General features: G+C 33.9%; 1 protein-coding gene across 1 annotated transcript; it reads right to left on the reverse strand.

Moving 5' to 3' along the window:
* Window positions 1-347: 347 nt before the first annotated feature.
* Window positions 348-18,582, reverse strand: LOC137404608 (uncharacterized). Its single transcript, XM_068090829.1, has 6 exons — window positions 18,535-18,582; window positions 15,741-15,973; window positions 9,921-10,190; window positions 6,958-7,086; window positions 3,686-3,778; window positions 348-623 (listed from the first exon to the last, which is right to left on the reverse strand). The coding sequence occupies exons 2-6, from the start codon at window positions 15,949-15,951 to the stop codon at window positions 556-558; spliced, it is 771 nt and encodes a 256-aa protein (XP_067946930.1). The 5' UTR covers window positions 15,952-15,973; window positions 18,535-18,582; the 3' UTR covers window positions 348-555.
* Window positions 18,583-20,334: the final 1,752 nt, after the last annotated feature.

Consider the following 20,334-nt stretch of genomic DNA (forward strand, 5'->3'; position numbering starts at 1 on the left):
TCAATAAATATTATAATTATACAAACAAACACCAGCTATCCTGTCTTCAGCCGCTTGATGTATTTTGGCGTTTAAAAGTTTTGGCATTTGGAAAGCAATGCTAGGCAGACGAATATACGGGTCTCGGAAAAACCTTTTAATATGCAGCTCTCTTCATACAATTTTTTCAAATGTTCTTTGTACGACCTTGAAGTGTCAAGCTGTTGTTGATGCTGCGGTTCCCTTATTAGCCCATTTTCATGCTAGTTAGTACAAGTCAATTTGTAAGAAAGGTTTACCAAACAGAACTCTAACAATAATCCATGCAAAGTTATATTTGCAGTTACAAGCATCTCTGCGAAGGTCACTACTCACTGTGCTGTGTTAATATATATAATAAATCTTTGTCTTAATATAATGAATAGAATTCATAAAATATAAAAATTAAACATCATTGTCTGATCAGAAACAATAACTTTTGTCTTTGTGCTCATCACAAAGAGTCTCTACTAGAAGTCTGTTCTGAGTGACCAGCCTGTAAAAAAGCAATTAGAACAGGAAGCACCCATTTCAAGTTCAGAGATTTCCGACCCAGTATTCTTTGTCTGTAAACTTGACATTCCAGCGATTGTTAAAGCTCGCTCCTAAAATAGAAGATTTATACAGTTGACACTTCGGTACCAAAGAGTAGTATAAATTAGTAAAAGAATCTACCCACTCACCAGTTTTTTGCAGCCTGTATTACGGCCTTCACGGCTCTTATCATGATAAGTAATATTTAGCAATATAAGTAAGCTTAACTTACATTGTACTAGCTTGAGTGACTCAAATTAGCCAATTTGCTAATTTTGCCCTTGGCTAATTAGTCAACTTAGCCAATGGCAACTACAATGTACATTACCTGCCACTGTCTATAAGCTGTTTTTATCCCCCTTGCAACATCAAGCATTCACCTAGTCAGCTAATATGGTTGAGTTGTGTATTCTTTACAATATAGTCTAAGTTCTGAGGTAAGTTTTGGGACAGTAGTTTGTTGACTGTTTACTAACATAGTGTATATGCAAACACTTTTTAGCAAGCTTAAATAACAGTTTGTACATGAACAGCGCAGTATATCAATTACAGAATTGTCTTCTTTTTATTTATGCGTAAAAAAGAGCAGACAACTCGGTATAAGGTATTTTGCTATTGGTTATCAAGCAAGCGTACACTTTTGTCCATAATTACAGAAATATTTTGGTTCCAGCTAGCAGCTTGTAATCATCTTTATTGTCTAGAAGGATAGATTCCTCTGTGTTCAATAAGATACTAATATTTTTATTTTATTTTAAATTTATTTTATATTTCATTTATGTTATTTTAACAACGGCTTAAGCAAAGCTGAAACCCAAAACAGCCCAGTGCTCTATCAAAAATTGTAATTGTTCATAGCGCATGTATGTACTTTAATTAGCGGTTTTCACTCTTGAGAAAAGTGACGCCTCATTTTATATTCTGTTTATAGTATATCCTAGACTGATATCTAGTCACTAGATATGATAGTCATCTGTGCTGCGGTCTAGTAGTCGTACAATGTGATAGTCCATCACGTCATATCTCAATTAATAATAGACACAAGCTGGCTGGACATTACTAAAAACATTTGATTTACTATTCGCCATTTTTTATTTTCACAAACACTGGTAAAATATGCAAACAAGTAATTTGCAGTATACAGCATTAGTAGGTGTTAGAGGCTCCTATAACGTAAATTCCACATAATGTAAAAACTTTCTGTAAAGCTTTTGTTTCATACAACGTAAAGAATTATATATAATGTAATGTGTCAAGTATATAATGTGTATAGTCGGTGCAAGTTCTTAAATTGGAGAATAACGAGAGTGTCGTAGTCAGCCCTAAAATTTTGGATATCTCTTGCCGCACTTGAGGGAGCACACGATGTACATATAGGGCTCTCTCAATTGTATATACTAGTGCTCTGTCATCTCTCAATTGTCTATACTAGTACGCTGTCAATCTAGTTCGCCACTAGAGATCATCAGGTGTGTACACAAAGTACAGAAAATAAGTACAGTAGCTGCGCAATAATTTGAAATACTTGAAGGTAATCTATCGGTGCAGAAGTTGGAGTGTCGATATACCAAGCTGAGTGTGACGAGTTTTAGACTAGTCTAAAGTGATCTTTTATCTTAACCTCAAACCCTGGAGACGGATAAATGAACGGACAGATACATGGCTCTTAATACGTATGGTAAAATTATACTTTTTGTTTTACTTTATTTTGGACATACAAAATATTTTGTAATAGGTTTCCTTTGCAGAGTAGACAATGCTGTCTAGGAAAAACTTTTAAAAACTGTTGTGAATTGATATCGAAGGTGTGCACTCCCCTTGACTGCTTGTAAAATCACCATACTCGTGAACCATAAACCGAGTGTAATTGATAAGAAAGAATAGAAAACTTGTCAATACAAACCATTAATACTACAGTTACTGTTCGGTATTTAAATTAAAACAGTCGAATCTAATTTTTTTTCTGTTTGGAAAAGTGAAAGGAGTGAGTTTGGAAAAATCTTAAAATGATTTAAGCAATTTAAATGTATTTTACTGTTCATATAACGTAAAATCCATATAGTGTAAACGTTCTCGGAACAAATTAGTCAGGTTGTAGGAGAGCCTACTGTATTATTTCAAAGATAGTACCTTAATCATACTTTTAAATGTCAAAGATAGTTGATTGCTAGTACAGCCCAGAGCCATATAGCTTCACAGAGTCCCGCGACAAAAACCGCAAACAAAAATGCTTGTTTCCAAACAAACCCGATCGACATCTGTACATCGACTAATCTGTACATCGACTAATCTGTAATGGAATCATGCATCTCAATAACTCTCTTTTTTGTATTCATTTTACATTTGTACAAAAAGTTTTTAGTAGCTTTATGTTGGAAATTTTGTCTTTTTTCCAATGGTGTATAATACAACAATCAACTTCAATGCGACTGCCAATGGAAATATTTTTGTTGGTTAATGTTGCGGCCTCTCCATTATAACTTACATAAAAATAGTAGGCGTGGCCTGTTTGTTTGGAAATGAGCGAGCTCCCATATACGCTTCTGTTAGTCGCGAGACTGTGAAACTATACGGCTCTGATCAAAACAAGGAAGTAACTTTGTTGATATTTGGTACTCTGTCTTCCAAGCTTTAGTTCATGATTGAGCAGTTGTTTGTAGAAAAACCTACAAAACTTGATCGCAATTAAAAGACTTAGAAGATACATATGCACGAAATGACGTCACTAGTTGTTATTGTAGCTATAGTTGATATCAGCTATTGTGTTCAAGTTGCAGCATTACACGTCTCTATTCTGTCGGTCTCTTTGCAATTGTAGACGTCATAATCACACTTTCGGTTTATATGAGGAATTTTTCCGCAATAAAATTGTACGAATTTTCATCTTGAAACATCCTGGCAGTCAGATCACCTCAAACAATAAAAACAATCACAAATAATAGAAAAATACTGATACTTCCTGATAAAATTTACTAAAATTTCATCTAAGTTCATTGTTAACGGTTAGTAGAATAGTTATTTACTCATTAAAGCCAAAGATATTTAGGTGCTATTATATTTAAGGTAAATTATTTAATTACAAATACAAAAGTTGTCATACGATAATATGTATAACGGCTGATGTGAAACTCACCTGAATGACCAGCTTGAAACAGGCTTCTCAACGACAAGCTCGGCTGTTGTCTTTTATCTTCTGGTACATCTTTATTTGAAGTACTCTCAGCAGCTACATGATATGCATTGCATCATGCTCAATTAATCATACAGTTGCTCTAGGCTATATGAACCACTATATTAATCATACAGTTGCTCTAGGCTATATGAACCACTATATTAATCATACAGTTACTCTAGGCTATATGAACCACTATATTAATCATACAGTTGCTCTAGGCTATATGAACCACTATATTAATCATACAGTTGCTCTAGGCTATATGAACCACTATATTAATCATACAGTTGCTCTAGGCTATATGAACCACTATATTAATCATACAGTTACTCTAGGCTATATGAACCACTATATTAATCATACAGTTGCTCTAGGCTATATGAACCACTATATTAATCATACAGTTACTCTAGGCTATATGAACCACTATATTAATCATACAGTTGCTCTAGGCTATATGAACCACTATATTAATCATACAGTTGCTCTAGGCTATATGAACCACTATATTAATCATACAGTTACTCTAGGCTATATGAACCACTATATTAATCATACAGTTGCTCTAGGCTATATGAACCACTATATTAATCATACAGTTGCTCTAGGCTATATGAACCACTATATTAATCATACAGTTACTCTAGGCTATATGAACCACTATATTAATCATACAGTTACTCTAGGCTATATGAACCACTATATTAATCATACAGTTACTCTAGGCTATATGAACCACTATATTAATCATACAGTTACTCTAGGCTATATGAACCACTATATTAATCATACAGTTGCTCTAGGCTATATGAACCACTATATTAATCATACAGTTACTCTAGGCTATATGAACCACTATATTAATCATACAGTTGCTCTAGGCTATATGAACCACTATATTAATCATACAGTTACTCTAGGCTATATGAACCACTATATTAATCATACAGTTGCTCTAGGCTATATGAACCACTATATTAATCATACAGTTACTCTAGGCTATATGAACCACTATATTAATCATACAGTTACTCTAGGCTATATGAACCACTATATTAATCATACAGTTGCTCTAGGCTATATGAACCACTATATTAATCATACAGTTGCTCTAGGCTATATGAACCACTATATTAATCATACAGTTGCTCTAGGCTATATGAATGACTATATTAATTGTACAGTTGCTCTAGGCTATATGAACCACTATATTAATCATACAGTTACTCTAGGCTATATGAACCACTATATTAATCATACAGTTACTCTAGGCTATATGAACCACTATATTAATCATACAGTTGCTCTAGGCTATATGAACCACTATATTAATCATACAGTTGCTCTAGGCTATATGAACCATATTAATCAAACAGTTGCTCTAGGCTATATGAACCACTATATTAATCATACAGTTACTCTAGGCTATATGAACCACTATATTAATCATACAGTTGCTCTAGGCTATATGAACCACTATATTAATCATACAGTTACTCTAGGCTATATGAACCACTATATTAATCATACAATTGCTCTAGGCTATATGAACCACTATATTAATCATACAGTTACTCTAGGCTATATGAACCACTATATTAATCATACAATTGCTCTAGGCTATATGAACCACTATATTAATCATACAGTTGCTCTAGGCTATATGAACCACTATATTAATCATACAGTTACTCTAGGCTATATGAACCACTATATTAATCATACAGTTGCTCTAGGTTATATGAACCACTATATTAATCATACAGTTACTCTAGGCTATATGAACCACTATATTAATCATACAGTTGCTCTAGGCTATATGAACCACTATATTAATCATACAGTTGCTCTAGGCTATATGAACCACTATATTAATCATACAGTTACTCTAGGCTATATGAACCACTATATTAATCATACAATTGCTCTAGGCTATATGAACCACTATATTAATCATACAGTTGCTCTAGGCTATATGAACCACTATATTAATCATACAGTTACTCTAGGCTATATGAACCACTATATTAATCATACAGTTGCTCTAGGTTATATGAACCACTATATTAATCATACAGTTACTCTAGGCTATATGAACCACTATATTAATCATACAGTTGCTCTAGGCTATATGAACCACTATATTAATCATACAGTTGCTCTAGGTTATATGAACCACTATATTAATCATACAGTTACTCTAGGCTATATGAACCACTATATTAATCATACAGTTGCTCTAAGTTATATGAACCACTATATTAATCATACAGTTGCTCTAGGCTATATGAACCACTATATTAATCATACAGTTACTCTAGGCTATATGAACCACTATATTAATCATACAGTTGCTCTAGGTTATATGAACCACTATATTAATCATACAGTTACTCTAGGCTATATGAACCACTATATTAATCATACAATTGCTCTAGGCTATATGAACCACTATATTAATCATACAGTTGCTCTAGGTTATATGAACCACTATATTAATCATACAATTGCTCTAGGCTATATGAACCACTATATTAATCATACAGTTACTCTAGGCTATATGAACCACTATATTAATCATACAGTTGCTCTAGGTTATATGAACCACTATATTAATCATACAGTTGCTCTAGGCTATATGAACCACTATATTAATCATACAGTTGCTCTAGGCTATATGAACCACTATATTAATCATACAGTTGCTCTAGGCTATATGAACCACTATATTAATCATACAGTTGCTCTAGGCTATATGAACCACTATATTAATTGTACAGTTGCTCTAGGCTATATGAATGACTATATTAATCATACAGTTGCTCTAGGCTATATGAATGACTATATTAATTTACAATACATAATTTATTATGCTGTATAATCTACCATAACACAGTACATATCATAGTACTGTTATAGAGAGACCTTGCGGTATGAGCAGCATAAAGCAGTCATGGAGAGGTAGTGACAGATACATGTGACAGTCATGGAGAGTTTGTGACAGATACATGTGACAGTCACGGAGAGGTAGTGACAGATACATGTGGCAGTCATACAGAGGTAGTGACAGATACGTGTGACAGTCATGGAGAGTTTGTGACAGATACATGTGCCAGTCATAGAGAGGTTGTGACAGATACATGTGACAGTCATGGAGAGTTTGTGACAGATACATGTGACAGTCATAGAGAGGTTGTGACAGATACATGGTTTGATGGCTGCACACTTACCTGTAACTTTGGTCTCGTCTGCAGGCGCTGTGACAGGAGACGTTACCATAAGACTACTGGTGCTAGTGTAGGAGTCTCTCCAAGAAGTCGTCTCCTCGATGTAGGAAATATTTTTTTCATAATCTGTAGCTACAAATCGCATTCTTATGCAATTATTTTATATGAAAATGAATTATTTTACATGTATATACGTTTTTTATAATTTTGCAATCAATCAATATTGGTCATCTTCTTGAAGACCGAGTCTACACGTGGCCCTTTAGGATTACTAGTGGCCAAGTAACTGGTCTCAAATCACCCTTATCTCTGTTCATATACTACAACCTTAGTTGTTATGTAAGAAATGGCGGTTTCCACGCATACAGACTAATAGATTGGACACTGTGTGTGTGTGTGCGGCGTGCGTGAGTGTGATTTATTTCATCAAATATATATTACATACATTTGCATACATACGAACAAGAAAACAAAAAAGTTTCAAACAAATGTATATCAAGAATCAAACAAAAGGAGAGATGATGGGGCCAGTGCGAAATAGCCGAGCTAACCGATCGCAGGCCCGAGTCTGTGACCGTCTCCTTCGTACAGCCTAGATGATTTAAATGCTACATAACTTCGCACTAGTTTGAATTCTCAGCATTATCCCTATGTTTCCAAGACACGGATGATGCGAATTTGGAGTTGTGTGCACGTTAAGTTACTGTGCGATATGTGTTTCAATACACTCACATCTTGCGGATTAACACGAGCATTTTATTAAAAAAGACAAAGATTTCTTTGCTAGATGTCATAGCGGAGAAACTGCTCAAATCAAATAAAGAACAGCTGAAGTGTGAAAATTCGTAAAGGTGAATAGCTTCCACTGTATTTTAGCGCATCATTCGCAAACGCCGTTTCCACCTTCTGCAAGCGTGAAACATTTGATAAATATTTGCGAGTAACAAAACTCGCGGATTTGACCGTTTTCATTTAGCGGGTGATGCAAGCCTGTGAATTAACCTCACGGTGGAGACACGGTGTATAACTGGTATTTCTTTAGTAAAAGTCCTATAGAACATAATGAAACTCGTTACAACTGACACCTATTTGAAGCTAAAGGTAAGAGAGATGAGCATCTCGGAAGATTGTCGTTGCACTATATAAGGCAAGAATGATGAGATGTATGAATGGGTATTATAGAAACCTACTGCCTGTTTGTTAAGATATCGCTGTAGGTCGGCATTCTCGTCTCGGCGATATTTGTCAACTATTTGCACCGTAAACTGATGGTATTGCCAAGGTAGCACAAATCCGTCAGGAAAGATTTCAGCCATTAAACTTTCCCGATAGTTGTTTAAACACCCATGAGAGCCTGCGCACCACTTCTGCGATGGTTATTGGCTGTCGATTGATCAATATTGTCTTCCATGACAGTTGCTGCGGGTCTAGTGCTTCACCGTTTCCTCGAGCGCATTATAGAATGAGAACGCTATGCTGTGATCTACTCGCTGATGTGAACCCGGGTAGATTTGTGGTTTGTGAACAATTGTTATCACATATGATCACCAAAGTATTGTGAACATTGCCAGCATATCATGTGAGTATCGCCAACATACAGCGATATTCTGTGAACATGCTTTTACTGTGAACCCGTCATACTCATCTCAAGGAGCCAGTTCATACATATATGAACTGGCTCCTTGGGATGAGTATGACGGGTATACACACATACATGTGTGTATCAAAAGATATGTTAAAAGCTACATACATGAACTCGATTTCAATTTATCAAGGTAAATTTTTAAATCAGAAAAAATGGGCAATGAAATGGGGAATAAAAGAGAGGTAGATGGCTTGAAGTCAATTTCGTCACATCAGAGCTAACCTTCTCACAATGTTTTGATATAACTGGGTTTAGTTAACACTTAAAAATAGCATTTGACTCACCGGTTACGACAACAAAGCCTGTATACAAGCAAAACATCAATAAGTGAAGCTTGGTGCTGGAAGTTGACCTTTTTTGTAAAGTTCAAGCATCCCAGAACACAAAAAAATTTAAACATAAAAATAGAAAATGGTGGGAAAAGTCGATAAAAAAAACTCCAAATGAATCAGAAACAAGAATTCCCAGTTGGTTTTAAACAAAAGCTAAGCATTTGGCAGAATTATGAAAAGCCATTTATACCTTTCTCACCAAGAAGCATGCATTGGCTCTGTTAGAATTTAAACTAAACCAATTCTCTATTGCCTGTAACCTCAGCTTACGTGAGGCTTAGTAACTGTACAGTTACTGTACAGTTACAGTACAGTTACAGCTGTACAGTAACTGTATAGCTACTGTACAGTGACTGTACAGTAGCTGTACAGTTACTATACAGTGACTGTACAATTACTGTACAGTAACTGTACAGTAATTGTACAGTAGCTGTACAGTTACTGTACAGCTACTGTACAGTAACTGTACAGCTACTGTACAGTAACTGTACAGCTACTGTACAGTAATTGTACAGTAATTGTACAGTTACCGTACAGTCACTGTACAGTAACTGTACAGCTACTGTACAGTGACTGTACAATTACTGTATAGTAACTGTACAGTAATTGTACAGTAGCTGTACAGTTACTGTACAGCTACTGTACAATTACTGTACAGTTACTGTACAGTAATTGTGGTATTAATAATTTGTATCGACAACTTTTCTTTCTTTTCTTCCCCCTAAATTCTTTACGTTATGTGAAATTCAGATCATAAGAGAGTCTACTGTATTGTATATATGACAGTTGTAGTTTTTAATTATAAAACACAAAGCTGTATTTTTGCTCATTTCCATGCTCTGAAAGACCAACCTGTGAAGCTAGGAAACGCAACGTGTATGGTCACGCAGACGGCACCGTATGCAGCAAATCATATATATGCTGATTACTAACTCATCAATGATTATTGAAGCTGATGGTAACACTCAGAGATAGACCCTGTAACTTACCATTGTGGGTGGTTAGTGAGTTGTTAAAATCTGTAAAATTGGACTCGCTGTCATCTAGCCATTCAGCGTTATATTTGGAAGGACTGAACAGTAAGGCTGAATTAAGCCCTTCCTTAGAGCTATTGGTACTAGTGGTGGTGACCTGGTCGCTGTCATAAATGAGACGGGCTGTTGAAGAGTCAGCGAGAAAATTATTGTATGGTACCTTTGTAGGCTTCTGGTAAGCTTGAAAAGTTCCTGAGAGCTCTGGATTTGTCTTACCTTGCTCAACTAACAAAGAATAAAGCAAAGTTATTATACATATATATATTATATTCCTTTATTGACATTAATTTCGTTTCAAACAAGTTTTTTTTCCAAATTATGCAATAATTATGCCAGAATCAGAAAACACAAAAAAAAGCAAAGAAAGGGCAACAGTTAGCCACTAAAATCAAATAAATAGTGTAGTGTATCAGGGTCATAAATATGCAACCGGAATCATACTGTCAACAATTTCAATAATGTGGCAATATGTTTGTTTCTTTGTGCTGTTGTTTTTGCACCTGAAACCATAACTATGGTGAATCATTGATAACTTGTATACACATATATATTGCTTGTAACGTAAAAATAAAACAGCCTCGAATTAGTCAGCCACCAGAAGTCTTGATACACTAAAAATAGTTTGACATATAGCATTTAAAATACCTTTCTCTGCTAAGAGAGCAGATATTGGGTGAAAGATTGTTAAAGCAGCTGGCAATAATGCATGTTGAACGTAATCTGTTCATATAATGTAAGTTGAAATGAGTTGAAAACCTGTAACTGTCAAGTAAAAATTGATGACACATAAGAGATCTTGAAACTTTTAATTTTCATAAAATAAACATTTGGAGTAAAAAGATGCAAAGATTTGGAAAGATCATTTGCTTGAATAAGATATGCTGGAATGTGGGGTAGATTTGTAATTAGTCCAAATGCTCTTTTCTGCAACACAAATAAACATTAGTGAGATATCGTGGATCCCAAATGTTAAAGCTTACTTTATATTCGCTGTTGTATTTTAAAAATTTATATAATCTATGCTTGTTAAAAAACTTTTGGCGAATTGTTAGCTCATTAGACAATCTTGGAGCTGGATTGTGATAAATGTGTACATCATAAATAATATGGCAAAAGATAACCTGATAATAAAATGCAATGACCGGATCTGATTTAATGTGTGACCTGAAAAAACTGGAGCAGAGTCAATGCCTAGTGACCTTATTACAAGTAGTGTCAACATGATTACATGTACTCAAGAGAGTCGATTTGCCAAAACAAATCTGAGCAACTTTGTCTCACGCCTGCAAGTCATAGATTGGTTGTTAAGGATGAACATCCACAAAATTTTAGTAAATTTTATCAGAAAGTATCAGTATTTTTTACAATTTGTCATTGTTTGTGATGTTTGAGGTGATCTGACCGCCAGGATATTTCAAGATTAAAATCGACAAAACTTGATCACGGTTAAAACACTCAGAACAAAAATATGTACGAAATGATGTCACTAGTCACTATAGTTGCTATAGCCGGTATCAACTATTGCGTTAAAATTGCAACGTTGTGCGTCTCTATTCTGTCAGTCTCTTGGCAATTATAAACGTCGTAACAGCACTTTCGCTTGATCGGAGTGTTATAATCACGATCAAGTTTTGTCAATTTTAATCCTGAAACATCCACAGATCACCTCCAACATCAAAAACAATCGCAAATTATAGAAAAATATTGATACTTTCTGATAAAATATACTAAAATTTTATTAAAGTTCATTTTTAAAGTTAGGTAGAAGTGTTTAGAAATCTAGCATTTTGTTCGAGCCATTCATCAATTCTAATCACAGAAGCAGTTGTTGAAAGTTCTGACATGTTTTCACGGATGCTGTTCCTCGCAAACATCTGTTCAAAGCAACATGTCCTCGTGTAAAGACCTGTTACGTGTTTATCCTTCACTGTTTGCAGAGAGCTGACTGTTGTTTAAGTAAACACACCATATCTCAAGTACTCGGTCTTCATCGCATTTTAAACTCGAGTCACATTTTTTATTCTATCCCACCCTGGAATACTATTTAAGGTCGCTGGTTGGCTCAGAGATACTTAAGTACCCAATAAAAAACCTTGTTAGAGTACATAACGTCAGCAAGCAGCACACATCAACAGTTGCTGAGTGATTGTCGACTGTAACGCGATGGAAGGGAGCAACAAGGATGTAAATATGATTCATTGTTTACATTGGCATTTTCCTTCTCAGCTACAGATCTGGCCTGATTGTAAATGCGTACAAACAGCGAACCTGGAAGAATGTTCTGAGAAGTAAATTGTATACCCAGAGCTTCCTGGAGTGATGATGAACTTTTTGATAGACCTGCCAGGGTAGTCGTTCTACACACTTGATTATTTCTGTTCTTTGTTGACGCAGTAAACAACATGGAAAGGCCTGGACATGTTATGTGGTAATGTGGAGCGCTAACCATACTGTAGCCTATAAATGTATACCATACATTTAGCAGGTAACGTGAGAAGATGCAAAGGTTTGGAAAGATTCCGATGAATGATCTTTCCACATCTTTGCATCTTCTTACCTTACCTTGCCAAATGTTTATTTTACGTCAATTAAAGGTTTTAAGATCTTGTATGGTTTGTGTCCTTATTTTTTCCATGACAGTTACAGGTTTGTGTCCTTATTTTTTCCATGACAGTTACAGGATTTCAACTCATTTCAACTTATGAAATAAGAACAAATTGCATACATCTAACAATTATTTTAAAAATATCATTGCTAGCTGCTGTAACAATCTTTCACCTAATATCCGTTCTCTTAGCAGAGTAAGGTATTTTAACCACTATTTGTCAACTGATTTATTTGATTTCAGTGGCTAAATGCTGCCCTTTTTTTGGTTTTTTTTGCTTTATTATTATTTTCGTATGGCATAATTTAAAAAACATTTCTATTTAAAATGAAAATATTGCCAATAAAATTATATTTTATATCTATAAATCTCAGTGTTTGTTGGTTCTTTAGTTTTCATGCGTGTCCAGTTTTAGCGACTAAAATCTAGCAATTAAAAATCGCGACATTCAAGTTAAGCCATTGTTATCATTCCTAACACTTTTGAATACAGGTATGTATCACGATTGCACATGCTAAATATATACTTTTTATTATTCATTAATATTACCTTTTACTATTTCTTTTTTTTAATTTTCAAAAGCTAATTTTTTTCATCATTACCCATTAGGCCTACCCATTTTTTCATTTGCAATTTTCAAATGTGCCGTTACACTCCTATCTCCAGTTTCTGTAAATCTGTAAAAGCTAAATACCTTTCACATGGACAATTGTAGTATTTAGAGTAGAAATTGCTTCTACATTCTCTCTCTTTTTGGTCAGACAAAGACAGTCCAATATCTCATTTTTACGTTTCTACCAGTACTGAGAGAGGCTAGTATCGTCCATCAAAACTTTGAATACAACGAGCTTCTAGTGCAACAGAAAACTTTTTTATACACACAATTTCATGTCCTCATTGTTTATTTTTTCTCTTAGTTATTTGAACAGCACTAAACACTTTTGTCATGATATGAAGTTTAAAAGTTAGAATGGTAAATGACGTATATGTTAAATAGAAATAGATTTTTTGTCCGACTTTTTTATTACCCGGGCAACATCGGGTAATAGGATGGTATATTTCAACAAATGCTTACCAATATTTTACTAATAATAACAGACATCATTTCTGGCCAAGTGCGGAGTATCACATTTTATTGAGACTAGTCAAAAGTATGCTCTGATAACAACATTCCTTGTGTCAGGGCAATAACCGGCATCGCTGCTACTCCAATAATAATGATAGCAATAAATGATATTGATCACAATAATCTATCTACTGTAATAAGAAAGGTGTCTTCTGTAATAAGAAGGGTGTCTGTCATTCCATATGTCAAAAGCCAGGGTTGGACGTTAGGATAAAATAAAAACTTCAAAAGTAAAGTTTAAATATAAAATAAAATTGTGTTACTGTATATTTTTTGTGTATGAGAGAAAGCATTATTTTGCAGCCATCGGAGCCGAACTTATCAGTTTCGGCGAGACGAAGGTAATTTCCAACCAGACCTGCGTTTGCTGTCAACAAACAAGAGTCAAAGTTTTTTAAGCGGCATCAGGTTTTGTCGATTTCCTTCTTAAAACATCCTGGCAGTCAGATCAGCTCAAACATCAAAAACAATTACAAATGATTGAAAAATACCGCTGTTTCTGCTTAGATTTACTAAAGTTTTGAGCATTTTTGGTCTTATAAGGCCTTATTACTAATACATGTATATTCCCGTGTTGGTGGGTATATAGAAAGTTTTACTTTATGATGGTGTACAAAGGTCAAGCTTTCTTGACCCAATCGGAACATTGACAGCCTAAAATGACATTGTTATTGACATTATATTTACTAATCAAACTTTAAATATTCCAAATTTATTAAAATAGTCAATAGAGTCACCAATACATAAACAATTTGAAGATTATTTTTCCAAGCCCAACAAAACTCAACTGATTGATGTATAAAATGAAAACAACCACCTCAAACAGATGTATATAATTTACAGCATATAGTACAAATTTGAATGCGCGTGTGCACATGTTCAGACAAACTTCAGTAGCAGAGTAAGACATGGTGAATCTTTTGATACCAAATAACTGCAATGTGAATTTTGTTGCAAGTCAACCTTTAATAACAACAAAAACTGTAAAATTACATTCTCACCAATAAGTGTTTTATTCCTCGATATATTTTGTCATCCAAACTTGAATTAGCACAAAATTACTCTTAAAAAAATGAAATTACATATGTTGCAAATAAGTAAATTATTTAAAATATCAAAATATATTTCTTTTTTTCTTATGCAAAAGCCATGTTAAAACATGCATACAGTAATATCTTGAGATACGAACCTAATTCGTTCCGGTATCACACCCGTATGTCAATTCACTTGCATCTCAAATCAATTTTTCTGATATAAAATCACTAAATACAAATTAATCCATTCCAACCTTCTGAAAAAGCACCTAAAAACAAGATATTAAAAAGAAAAACGTGTTTTCATGGTTCTAATTCACCACTTACGCTCACAAAATAACAAATACCCACCTAGGGTTATGATCTGCCATGAAATGTGGCATTATTACGTACAGTACTGTATAGAGTTCTTACGTTCCAGACAGACGGTAGCTGCTAACAGTGGCGTGAGAGAGACTTGACTGCAACACACTTGGTTTGCTAAACTTTTGTGACATTATGCAACATAACATAAGCTTTAAATTTAACTTAAATAAGTTTAGCATATTATACATACACTTACAATAATTTAAAATATTACGTTACACAAAACTTAATTCTAATTTTGTTTCCATTTTAAGTTTTTACTTTTCTTCTTCCGGCTCAGCTCTCTTCGCTTCGCTTTCACCTTCACTTTTAGCAAGTATTTTTAAAACCAATCTGACGATAAATACCGAGCTATGCTGTTTTGCTGCGAAAGCACATTTTCACATGCTGTTTTCGTAAGCGGCCTCTCACATACTAAGCTACTTAGTGGCCGCATTGGGAACCATCTCGCATGCTCATTTCTCAAATTTGTCTCACAACTCAAGACAAACATTTGCTTAGCATTTTCCTCATATCTCAAATTGCTTATATGTTGAGACACTCGTATCTCAAGTTATTGCTGTGTTGCTGTTCTGTTAAAATGCTTTATAAAGGGTGATTATCTTTGCACTCAAATACACTATAAATACTCTCTTAATTCTTACCAATTATCTTCTGTGTAGCCTGACTCTCACCCATTGAACTGAAACTCTCCGACTCGGTGGCCAGTTTGTCTACCGTCAATTGAGCCGATGAAGAAAGGTTTTGATGTATGCTATTAGTATGTTTGCCATTCTCTGATGAAACTTGTCGACTTAATAGTATCAAAGTCAGCGTTAGATAACAGATGAGGTCGAGTGTCTGCCTCCAAGACATTTTTTGTATTCAGAAGTGTAACCTGAAAAGTCAGAAGCATGTCTCACCACACACTCCTGACATCAAAACTGTAAAGTCACCAGAAGCTGTTATGAATAAATGCCTACATTTCACCGAGTACTTGGAAATGGGGTACATATAAGCTTTGTTTTGGTCTCAGAGCTACAACTATTAATAATAAGAGTGATATTAATTTGTAATAATAAATATTATTATTAATATAATTGTTATTATTATAATTGTAATAATAGTATAATAATGATAACAGTAAAAATCTTAAAACAAAACTAATAATAATCATAGTTATAATCCTACGACCAAACATGAGCGGAGCAATTGTTTGGGAGGTTTATGATAAATGCATATGTGCACACAACTCACGAAAATTATTCATCAGCAACCGTCGCAAACCCTTGTACCGAAATCTCATCAACAAATTTAACCATTTTTGTGTAGAGTCGTTTAAGTATAATAACGATACAAAACACATATAAACCTATTTAAATATGTTACCAAGTCTTTATTATTTGTAGAAAATTTCCTAAACCTTACAGGTTGACTAGCAATAAAATTCACATTACAGCTATATGATATCAAAAGATTCACCATGTCTTACTCTTTTGTGTTGTAGGTGCCAAATATGTAGAAATGTGATTACAAGCTCTTAAAAGCTCAAAAACAAACAGAAAATCGCAGCCACACGAGACCGCTGCGATTATATGAGATTATTACAATATTTAATTATAAGAATAATTATTCGATTTTATAAGATTTAGTTATAAGAATAATCATTTGAATTTACAAGATCAAAGTATATAGTGGCCGATGTTGGGCAATAAGTTACTGTTATTATTTTTTCTAAATAGCTTTGTTAAATAGACGTTCTAGAAATCTATATAAATATCACAACTTCTTGATATTGTTAGCTATGACGTTTTGAAATGTAAACAAAATTTTACATTGGTTTTCTATTATTACAGTATTACTGTATTAATAATATTGGTTATTTTAATAATATCAGTGCATTTTACTTCTAATATTGCATTTATCCTATTGCGGGGAGAGATATAAACATATAATCTTTTCCTTTCATTATTGCTATTTGTTGTACATAATAACACCCAGTACATTACAGCTACCATTGCAGTTCTCCTATTGCACTGCAGTGCCATTTGACTGCTAATATTGCATTTCTCAACCATCAGTACCCTTTCTTTTTTTCAATATCACTTTGTTCGTGGGCTGTATGACAGTGGAATTTTTAGTTGTAATAATAATGATAAAAAATAACAATAACGCTAAGAATCATTTCAGTTTTATTGTATGAAATTCAGAAGTTTAAAAATTTTGTGGAACGAATTTTGTGATGGAATGATAGAAGCAAGAACTGATACTGTTGTTGCCATATCAACATGTTGCCGTAGCAACACGGCATACTGTTGTTGCCATTGCTGTAGCACGGCACTATGGAATAAAGACAAACAGGAACAAATTACGATGTGCCCAGATCTAGTGATTGAATGAGAGTGGAGCAAATGAGAGCCATAGTGATACCAACAGGGATAGAAGCACAGAACCTGCTACTGTCTGAGTTACTAGATGGGGATTGTCTGGTTGACCAGAAACAGCTGAAGAGCACGAAGCAAACTCATCTACTAAAATCAATGAACTTTATAAAAAAGGATGCCAAATCGGGTGTCACCTGACGGATAGCAATATAATTACCAGCATATGCTGGAAAAAATTATATAATAATAATAGCAAAGATAGTAATAGCAAAGATAATAATATGGAGCCTATAGACAATTATACTATAGTGTCTATAAATAATAATAAAAATATATTGCTTATAAATAGTAATAATATATAGCCTATAAATAATAATATATTGCCTATAAATAATAATAATAATATATTGCCTATAAATATTAATAATAATATATTGCCTATAAATATTAATAATAATATATTGCCTATAAATAATAATATAGTGCTTATAAATAATAATATAGTGCCTATAGATAATAATATTAGTAACAGGAATAAAGTTAATAAGAATAGTAATTACCAAGGAAAGAAGAAGGTAGAGAACTGTGTCCAACAAAAGAGATCCAAATATTGAAACAGGAATTATTAGACATGTGGATAAGAAAGAGGAAATTTTTAGATATACATATATACTGATATACATATTACAGAAATCATCAGAATAAAAAAGGAAGGATGAATAATTGCCTGAAATTGTTAAGTTGTCTCAAACAAAAGCCGGTGATTTTTCTGAAAAATAATAGAACATTAGTAGAAATAATCATTGTAGTCCAGAATTAAAACAGTATAACTGTCTGACATTTTTCATCATGGTTTGTAATGGCTAAATATGCCGAATGTGTGAGACGAGAACTCTATGAATACCCTGTGTTACTACCAGACGATTACAGATTTTTTTTATGTGTTTTGATACTTGATCCATGATAAGTTGATCAAAACATATTGTTTGATTCCAGCTTAAAGGTATAAGTGGCTTTTAAAAAAGATATCTTAGATCTTATCTGCTAACATGAAATTTTGTCTTTACTTGCCTACCTTAGTCCCTGCAGTCTGTAAAAAAACCGTGCACTCGCTCTCTGCTTCGCCTCACTTCTGTGAAAAGCAAGCCAAAAGCTGAAGCTCATGAGTTATTTTTAGCTCATCCAACGTTGCGTGCTATGAAGGGTCACGGCATTAGGAAGATGGCAACACAGCGAAAAGTTCACAAAATATAGCCTCCCCATTGACAGCAGAGGAACAATTCCTTTCAGTAGGACATCTCCCGTCATCTGCTGATGTCAATCAGGTCAATCACAGGCCATTCTGAAAAATTCGTTTAGGCCAATTATAACTTACCGTAAAACCTCTAATAGAATGCTGCCTTTACTTTAACACCACCTCTATTTGACTGCAACTATGAGAGAAAGGTTGAAAAATAGAGCCCCACCCTCTATTTGAACACTACTTTGACTGTCTTTGATCTTTATGAACCTATATTATTAAGTGATCTGTAGAAAAGTGTTTACAAAATCATATGAATAATGAATTGTTTACATCCATAACAATCAATTATTTTGTTGTCATGCTCCAAAGCTTTTAGCTTGTTTTCCGTTATAACTTTAAAAGCTACACTATAGAAATAACTAATAACTGTCTCAGGCTAATAGTAGTTCCTTGTTTAACGCAGTCTTGATACTTCGAAGTACATGTACATGTATATAAAAATTGTTTACATTTGCAATGGTACAAAGGTTACGTTTAGTAAGCAAAACTTGTTTGCGTTGCATTTGTGCTGAATGCAATGCTTAAAAATTTCGCTCTGCTAAAAAATTGTTTGGGTGCTAATATCGACTAGTTATGCAGCGCAGAAGAAGAGATGAGATCAGAAGACATTGTGGAAAGTATTGGACAACCAGAAGATGTTCGTTTCATCAAAAGCACCAATCAGAACACAGCTATCCGAGCAAATGATAGAAATATTTCTGTTTTAAAAACGATAAGTTTTGTTTCTGTATGTCATATAAGTGTAGTTTGTTTATATCACTTGTTCATGAATATATCTTAGTAGCATTTAATAGATTATCATTGTATAACTTACAAATTTGTAGATTTATAGCATATTATTTGATAGCATAATTGCAGTAATCTGATCATACAATTGATCGACTCTCGTAACTCCGCCTCTATTGTGCATAAAAAGCTAGTTTTGGCTGTAAACTGTAGCAAACATATCAATGAGTGCAATGAGCTATTATTCAACATTGTTAAATATCGATATAAAAGGAAAATATGTCTTCAAACTTAGAATGAAATAAAAATTGAAAGCGCAAACAAATTGCAAAGCAGGGCACAGGCTATAATATCATTGGTAAAGATATCATGGTAGTATCATGGTAAAGGTATTTTTTGGTTTCTTAATGCATATTTATTAAGATACATATCTTTGACAAGTTGTAGCTAAGTTATCAGATTTATTGCATCCAAATATAGGCGACATTCGCTATGCCCGTAAAAGGGCTAAATTTATTTTCCTAAAATTCTGGCAGGCTACTTGAAAAATACAATTGCAGTCTCTATTTGAACGCCAGCTCTAATTGACCGCCACTATAGAAAAAGGGTTGAAAGATAGACCGCCATGGCGTTCAATTAAAGGTTTTACGGTAAATTACTTTTACCATATGTTTTCGAGTGATTGCAAAAACAGTTGCAAGTTGCTAGAGAACAGAGGCTATCTGTATAAGTATACATAACACGCGCTGCTGGCATCAGGTCTTCTGTTTTAGGAGGGTAGACGTAGTTTGGTTGTAATATAATCTTCATAATCGCTCGAGTAACCAAATGAAAAAGAAAACATGA

This window comes from Watersipora subatra, chromosome 9, assembly GCF_963576615.1.
Source record: "Watersipora subatra chromosome 9, tzWatSuba1.1, whole genome shotgun sequence".
In the NCBI taxonomy this organism is placed as follows: Eukaryota; Metazoa; Bryozoa; class Gymnolaemata; order Cheilostomatida; family Watersiporidae; genus Watersipora; species Watersipora subatra.

Excerpts from the sequence above, each read along its gene's own strand:
- LOC137404608 (XM_068090829.1), bottom strand. The coding sequence starts at position 15,951 with ATGTCTTGGAGGCAGACACTCGACCTCATCTGTTATCTAACGCTGACT. Across the intron at positions 10,191-15,740 it reads GGCTACACAGAAGATAATTG|TTGAGCAAGGTAAGACAAAT; the intron begins GTAAGAATTAAG and ends ATTCTTTGTTAG. Across the intron at positions 7,087-9,920 it reads CTCACTAACCACCCACAATG|CTACAGATTATGAAAAAAAT; the intron begins GTAAGTTACAGG and ends TGCGATTTGTAG.